Here is an 8,958-nt window from a genome sequence, read left to right as displayed (position 1 = left end):
AGGAAATAAGGCATCTGTGGAGGATGGATAGGGTAGTTATTGTACCTGTCGTTCTCTCCTGTACAGGTGTGATACCACACATGCTACACAAAAGCCTGGGAACATTACAATTGAGTAGAAATACATACATCACACTACAGAAGGCCACTATATTGAATACATGCCATATTGTTAGGAAATTTCTTAATACTGACACTGACACACACATTTAATTTTAGTTTTGTTTTGGTTGCTATGCCTTGACTCTGGTCCGGCATAGTACACAGCCACCGGTGTGTACCGAGTATAACCCACTAAACCCAACACATAATAATAATAATAATAGATTTTACTTTTAATACTTACCTAGTTATTTCGAAAGTTTTCTAATTTCTAAATTTCCCTTGGTATAAATTTGTGTTTCCAGGATGGGGGGAAAGCAATGCTTTAAGGACTTGGTTATAAACTCTATATCATAACTGTATCTGTATCCATAAGTGTTTGCAATGATAGTACTTATGGCAGTAGTTATAAAATACCATAAGTCTGTATCCATAAGGAACCAAACATTTTTACAATGTATGAGGCAGACCACTGTATGCATGTGCACTCTTGATGTAAATTGGAGAAAATATCTCTTTGATGTTGCCAGATCTACACTATAATTATATATTCATTTATTTTTTTGTTTTCTTTATGACCAATGTAACTCTTACTTTAAATTTTATATTGTTCAAAAGTAACATGAATCAGTCAAAAGTTACATTTGACCTAATCTGTTTTTTTGTTTTTGCTCAACCTAGCAATGCTGTATCACTGGCATCAATAGCAAAGCTCTAGTATTATGGCAAACACCATTGAATATTTAGGTGATGAGCTATTACTACAAGTCATACAAGAATGTCCTTTCTTATAAGACAAAAGTCATACAGACTTTTCTCTTACAAGACAGACTCAGGATGTAGACATATCATCCTGAAGTACATTTGATGTACTAAACAAATTGGATGTTTCAGACAATGAATAAGATGCCATGTGTACATCAGGAGACAGGACATCTTGTTCATTGTCAGAGAGGACTGAGAGTTGTAATACATCCAATGATGGTACCTCATCTACATTGACAGGTGACAATGTCAGATCTATGATACCACTAGCTGATGGTATCATGTGAATAAAAGGAAAGAGAAGTAGACAGATGGAAACTGCCAATGATCTGGAGCATAATGAATGCTTTAACCACTATTCAGCCAGTTCTGGCAACTTTGCAGCAGTGACAGTCACACAAGTGATCAGATATTTGCATATTCAATTTCTACAAACATAACTGAAATAATAAAGAAAATGAATGTTACTGAAAAAAGTAATTTTAAAGTAGCCATTTTAGAGTTTTTAGGGAATTATGAATGAATTCCATGAATAATAATAAAACTGAATGGTATTCCAAAAAATGTTGTTTTATTTTATTTGGTAAACCACATTTATGGTGAATAAATTACATTTGCATACATAAACATTTCAGAATTCAACCATCACTTAAGAAAAAATGTATAAGATCTACTGGTGATCTAAAAATTACTATGAGGTTTTTTATATTTAAGATAAATATTTCTAAAATATTGGTTGAACAAAGTAAAGTGCTGATTGGTGACATTATTTTTTACAATTCATTCTACTAATTCTGTTTATATTTATTCAAATTTTATAATACATTCTGATCATGACATATATTGAATTTTCACATTTTTTTCTTTTTATATAAGATAATTTTGACATATATAAATTCAAGGTTATGTAAAACTATCAAACTGTAAAAAAGGAAACTAAGAAAGCTGTAGTAAATCAAAATATTATTATTGATATGTTGACAGCCAAACATAAACATCTGACTGGTGGTCTGTTTATATTGATGGGGTTCACTTACCATTGTTGACACTGCCTGCTTAATAATAATAAACTTCTGCTTTTTATTAATGATATAAACTCCTGTGATAATTTCCAATAATGCAACATGCCACATATTTTTGTCATTCCATTTCTATTGTGTTCTTGATCTGTCCATGTCTCGTCAGCTACTTCCAGCTTTCAACTTCTGATTGAAAGGCAACATGGCACATGTGTAGTCTAAAGATTCTCCATACTAAACTGTAAAAGTTTGATGCATCCAAACTTTTTTTTATGGAATATGGTACAGCCGTATAGATAACAAATGGAGTTTATAACCCAGCCTTTAGAGATAACTCTCTCCCTATGGAAAAAGACTTTTCAATTAGACATTCCATTGGTTTGGTCTGACTGCTAGTGGGTAATTTGAAATTAGAACTGTATTTGTAATGTTGGTAGCAAAAAGTGGTCTGGCCATGGCCAGATCAGCTGGGTCTGTTACTACCATCTTGAGATCAAATCTTTGGTCTGAAGAATTTAAAAAAAAAAAAAAAAATTTAATACAAAATATTGTCAGTTTAAAACAATTGACCAGCAAAATAAATTTAACATTAAAATATTTCAGAATTTTAAAAAGTTCAATGAAATGTTGGATTATGATACCAATGATATTTACTACACATATAAGTAATTATATACAAATTTTATACTGATTTTATATTATGTAATATTTTCTTTTTATAATTAATAAAATTAAGACTATAGAAAGATAAATTGTTTTTCTTTTTTCTGTCAATTTACTAGATTGTAAAAAATGTAAAAGAAATTATCAGTAACAGATATGAAAGGACTAAAATCTATTATAGAAGAGTTGATTGATAAATAGGTTCCCTACCATAGCATTCTGCAAACTGTTTAGATAAACTTACAACTACAATCATATAATAACCAGAAATATCTAATCTGTATATGCAGTCTTAGTTCATTGTTCTGTGTTGTTTGTTGCAGTCATGTTTAAGCTTGAATTCATCTTCTTCATTTCATAGAAAATAGTGATTAATGATTGAAATCTTAGCATTAAAAAGTTGTGTATCTATTGAAATTCACAGTGTTTTGGACATATTCTCATAGTGCAAGAAAAAGATAATTCTTTCTGCCTTTACTATGTAAATTTATACTACACTAAAAAAACACAGTAAATATGCTTAAGAATTAAAGCTACACATTGTTTCACATTCTCCTCTGGTGGCATTGAAAGGTCAATAATTCATTGGATCCTGAAATTCAACAAGCTGTTGTATGAATATGATCAAGGCTAAACCAGAAAGTTTTTTCATGTACAGAATGCAAAAATGATTGAATGTCTAAAAAAATTGTCATTCTAAAAGGTCATAAATATCAAATATCAATAAATCAATCATAAATATTTATTTTTCAACATAAAATACATGATTTTTATTACTATTTAAAACTAGTCACATTAGCTACTTCTTTCTGAACAAGTATTATAAAAAATGGAGACCTTATTTATCAATCCGCCTTCATATAACAATATCTATAATTACTATAAATTTTAGTACTGTATTAAATTTTTAAAGTATTTTAAAAAATTAACATAAATTTATTTTATATTTCAGGATCTAGTGTAAAAGATGAAAGAGAGTGAAGTTTCATTATCAGCTAAAATTTGTTGAGACATTTGTAAAATTGTTTTATTTACTAAAATAATCTCTATGTTCATTACATTTAGTAAAAGAAGAAAGAAATTTCTAAACAAAATAACAATTTTATAAACATTAAGGATGTTTATAAAATTGTTTATAATTCATGAATTTATTGTTTTAGTTAAGAATAACAAACTCATAAATGTTTTATAAGAAGTTGGAGTTAATGTTGATTATTATATTGAAATAATGTATCCATAAATTTCAGTTTGAAAATTTTTCAAANAAATATGCAAAAAAAATTCACTAAAAGTTTAGAAAATTTAAAATATATAAAAATATAAAAATTTCAAATTAATATTCAAAAATATTAATTCCATGTTAACTAAAGTGGAAAATCAACAATTGTTGAAAGATGATTCAAATCCATTATTCAATAATTACCACCATACAAACAGAAAATGCAAAGTCTGTTATATCCATGCATTATTAAATGCATATCTGTGATAGTGGAGAGATACTATATTTTTTAATGTCAAAAGTTCTCTATCTCTAATATACCATGGAAATTATTCAGTTAATATTATATTATTACATTATAAAAATGTATTATATTAAGATAGGTTACAAATATTTTATTTTACAGTGTGGACAAATTACAACACAATTAGCATTGAAGATTCTCTTGCAGTTTGATAAAGCAATTAATAATGCTTTGGCTAACAGAGTGAAAACAAGACTTACTTTTAAGGTATGATTGTATTTTATTGTTTATTATACAACAAAAATAAATTAGTATATTTTTTTAAAGTAAGTAAATGAGTAAATGAATACATATATTATATAAATATGCTCAAAATATGTAAATATAAATAATATGTAAATATGCTCAAAAATAAAAATATGTAAATATGCTCAAAAATATTGACAAAAAGTGCAGTACCAAGAAGGCATTGGAATTGAATGAAACTGTATTAGTGTGAATGTAATGACAATAGTTATAAGTGCTTAAAATATCATAGCATAGGAGCAATTTTCTGTGGAATGATGATACAATTTAAAGAAACCTTTGATACTGTACCTTATAGAACCTCCTCTTGCTTGAATACATAAGGTAATACAGTCAGGTATGAAAGCATACAAGCACTGTATACTGTCTTGCAACAGATTTACCCACAGATATTATAACTGCTTATCCAGATGTTACACTTGAAGATGACTGAAGCCAGAATCTCATCTGGTTCCACTAATGCTTTATGGGCATGAAATCTGGAGACCTGGTAGGCTGAGGAAATGTGGCAAAGTGATGGAGACATTCTGGAAAATCCTAGCTGGGTGAAGCCAAGCATCATTTTTCTGGAAAATGAATGTCTGCAGCCCTATCACGAAAGGTAACACAAACACATCAAAACACACCGCAAAATATAAGACTTACTTCTAACTCAAAACCAAAAACGGTGCATAACTCAACAGTACGTCTAGATATACTGTCAAGTTAAGCACCATTTTTGGTTTTGGGTTAGAAGTAAGTCTTAAAAGGTAACACGTGAGGGTGCAGGATTTTCTGAATGTACCATTGTGCTGTCAATGTCCCTTGTATCATTACTGACTGACATACAAAAGGGTTTCCCATATCAACACATCAGCAATGGAGACAGTATACTATTTGACAGTATAGGCAAATTGGAATATTTACTAGTGGTTCTCCACTCACTAACATAATGATCATCATTCCCAAACAGAACTGGGATTTGTTGCTAAAGATAATACATTGTCAATACATAGCACTCAATGCTTTTCTGTCATGGCATCAATGCAAATGAAGTTGATGGTGATTGCGGCTAATAGCAGAACTTGTAACATGAACCATGCATGGAAATTTTCCTTTGCTAGTCTCTTGCCAATGGTATGGGAGAGAGAGAATACTATATTAGGCTTCCATCTGTACAAAGATGTCATTGTAGTTGCTCATGCTTGTGTCATAATCAATCATTTCTCCTGTTGGTCTGTTTGAGAAATCCAAGACGTGTGCCCTACCATATCTAACAGTCCTAACATCTCTTCAAAATAGCCCATAATGGCAGGCAATTTGGCAAAATGGTCATCTTCGTTCAGCTAGATTATGTGGCTTTTCTCAAACTGCTGTATGCAATGTTTTTGCATTACATAGGCATGTCTGATATTCAAAAACCTCCAAATAACAGGTACTGTACATTGCACTGAAAATTCTGAACACAGTGAGCCTCTGCAAATCTTTTTACAGGATAGTAGAATAACAATTTTAAGGCACTCTGGTTATATTCTGGTGTGCAATTGGATCACAACTGTAATCATTTACAAATCTGTCTGAGACACAGTTGTATGCTGAGTTTTGCAGTAGACAATTTTATCTGGGTGCATAACTTTCTGGGTGCATAACTTTTTTGTCAGTGAGTATTTTGAATCAATTGTTAATACTTAAATATAGTTTTAAACTAGACCAAAAATTAAATTTATGTAAAATTGAAATCAGGATTATATCTGGAAAGAATTTTTTTCCAATGACAAAAAAAAGTGAAGATGTGTTACTAATAAAATTATATTAAATGCAGGTTAAGAATATAACTTTTTATTTTCTATTTTATTTTTGACTTTTTCCATCCTGTGAACACTGAGGACTTCTTTTAATCATTTAATCATAGGATTGCAGAAATAATGATTGACATAATAGAAATTAATTAATCTATTACTGAAGTTGTTTATAACATTGTGTTGTTTAATTAACAGTTTAAATTATAAGATGATGGACAGATTTATTATATTTATTTGAGATATTGTAACGAGAATCTTTACAGAAAATTTATATTTTTGTTATTACTGTACTTCAAGAAGATCATATATCTCATGAGTATATTTCTCATTATATTCTGTTGGGGGAGTGTCTCGACTGTCGAAGGTGTTGGCGCGATAATCTCAGGAGAAGAGTTGATACAACATATTGTGATAATGATTCACTTTTGGAGGGAAATATTACCTCAATTTAAGCGGAAGTATAACAAATATTCTTCTTGGCTGGTAATAGTATACCTATTACTTATTTCTGGTATAGAACCTAATCCAGGACCTCTGCCTAGATCTCCTCAACGTGGCGGCCACACAGATATGCAAAAGAAGGGGCGTGGGAGGCCGCGTAGTGTCATTCCTAAAGCCACAGAAAAAATAAGAATATCTGGGACTAATTCCAGTCAAGAAATTCTGCCTGAAGAACAGGAGTATGATAGAGAGGAATTAAACGAAGAGAGAACTCCAAAAATACAAGACTACTTTCATACGGTCCAGGGAGCAGACACTCCAACAACAGAAGAACAAAAATATTCGTTGAAGTCCATATACGATTTGATTCAAGAAAAATTTAATCAACTAAACATCGAATTACAAAATATCAAATCAGAAGTTAATTATCTGAAAGAAGAAAATAGAGTTTACCAATTGGAATCCAAAAGAGTAGCACAAGAATTGGAAGAAATGGATTCAATAATTAAGGATAATTCCCACACAAAAGGTGAGCTAGAGTTTGAAATAGATCAATTAGTTAATGAGAAAACGAATAAAAATATAGTAATTATTAATTTTCCGTTCGAAACTCCGGAATATCTAAAAGAAATTGAACAATTTTTATCAAGAGAACTAGGTATAACAAATAGTTCAATAGATAGTATAATTAAATTAACTAATAATGAATACAAGCCTATGGTGAAAATAATTCTATCCTCAACATACGACAGGAACTTAATACTTAAAGAATTCTGGTCTAAGAGAGCAAAAATTAATTTAGACGAATACAAAAAAATTATATTTAAAACAGATCTCTGTAGAAGATCGAGATTGAGAAGAAAAAATTTGATACCAATAATTCAACAGGAAAAAGCCAAAGGCATTAAAATAATAATGAGAGATGATTATTATATAAAGGGAGAGAATATTTATACATATGATCTCCACTTACAAAAAGCGATATGTGTAGGTGGTTTTTTAGGCCAAAATTAAAAGTACTATTAAGTAAATATATCAAAAAAACCTCCATTTCTATGTATAATCAAAAAATAGAAGATTCTATAAATCAAGAAATGCTGGAAAATAATAACCAACAAGGACATAGAATAGATCTGACAAATTCAGTAGTTGGATTACCATTAGAAGAAGATGAATATACAAAAAGATATAATTCCAAAATTCGTTTTGGATTCTGGAATATACAAGGTATCCAAAATAAGCTATACACAAATACTTTTTATAAATACTTGATTTCCAATACAGTTGTTGGTTTGTCTGAAACTTGGTTGACCCAGCTAAAAATAGAAGATAAAACTTATTTAGAACGAACTTTCTTAGTATTGGAAAGTAAAGGTCAAAGAAATAGTAAATTTGGTCGGCCTTTTGGAGGTCTCTTATTGTTAATTAATAAAAATCTAGGTAAATTGAAATTTTGGATTGCTGAAAACAATTACGTCTTAGCTGAATTAGAACTCTGTCAACATTTAAGTTCACGTTGGAGAGAAACACGTATAGGAATTATACTTATATATCTCCCACCAAATTCCGATAAAAAGAGAACCTTAGTAGAAATTCAAAATAAGATAATACAACGAACTAATATTACAGATTTGTGGATAATTGGGGGAGATGCTAATAGTCGAATAGGTGAAGTAATGGATACAAAAAACAAAAATAACAATGGAATTATTGACAATATTAGAAAGTCTAAGGATAAAGTCAATAACTCAGGAGGAAAATCATTACTTGAATTTGTACAGGATAATAATCTATACATTTTGAATGGACGACTCCCAGATGACTGTCCTGCAGAATATACCTACTTGTCTACCTTAGGCAAATCTGTGATTGACTATATAATTTGTTCGGAAACTGCTCTAAATATGATTAAAGAATTTAGAGTCTTAAATATTGATATGTCAGACCACTTCCCTGTACAACTAGAATTCAAAGAAGCCCCACACAAAAATAGGATAGATACTCAAAAAAATAATCGAATTTATAAAAGAGAGACGAAAAGAAGTTTTAATCTGGGAAAATTCAAAAAAGAATTCAACAATCAATTGTTGATGATACAATATAGAGATAGTAATATAACGGCTGTGCAGGAATATGATAAATTAGTCAATATAATAAACCAATTTCGATATAAAATCTCTTGGAACATTAAAAGAATACATCCCAAACAAATTTGGTTTGATAAGAGTTGTTATTTAAATAAGATTAAAAAACAACGTAGTTTACAATATTTTAGAAAAATAAACTCTGAGTCAACACTGAAAGAATATATAAGAAACAAAAAAATATATCAAAACCTAATTAAAGCCAAAAAGAGGAAATATTATTCTGAGATGAGTGATCAATTATTAAAAGCTAAAGATACAAAAAAATTTTGGAA

The 8,958-nt window shown here is 29.7% G+C and overlaps 1 protein-coding gene and 1 long non-coding RNA gene across 2 annotated transcripts in view; both read left to right on the top strand.

Annotated features, from left to right (window-relative positions):
- Positions 1-3,618, top strand: part of LOC111628698 (transcription initiation factor IIA subunit 2) — a 23,723-nt gene extending 20,105 nt beyond the window's left edge. The window contains exon 4 of the mRNA XM_023372533.1: positions 3,501-3,618. Within this exon, the coding sequence (XP_023228301.1) occupies positions 3,501-3,529 (29 nt within the window). The 3' untranslated portion in view covers positions 3,530-3,618. The remainder of the gene's footprint in view (positions 1-3,500) is intronic.
- Positions 3,619-4,168: 550 nt separating this feature from the next.
- The window catches only part of LOC111628699, a 10,992-nt gene continuing 6,202 nt past the window's right edge, over positions 4,169-8,958 (top strand). Inside the window, exon 1 of the long non-coding RNA XR_002757208.1 lies at positions 4,169-4,278. This is a non-coding gene — a long non-coding RNA (uncharacterized LOC111628699). The remainder of the gene's footprint in view (positions 4,279-8,958) is intronic.

Source organism: Centruroides sculpturatus, unplaced genomic scaffold, assembly GCF_000671375.1.
Source record: "Centruroides sculpturatus isolate CEXI.00-Female unplaced genomic scaffold, Cexi_2.0 scaffold30, whole genome shotgun sequence".
NCBI classification, from domain to species: domain Eukaryota; kingdom Metazoa; phylum Arthropoda; class Arachnida; order Scorpiones; family Buthidae; genus Centruroides; species Centruroides sculpturatus.
Note: the sequence above shows the minus strand (reverse complement) of the source record. Positions and strands in the feature narration are given on the sequence as shown.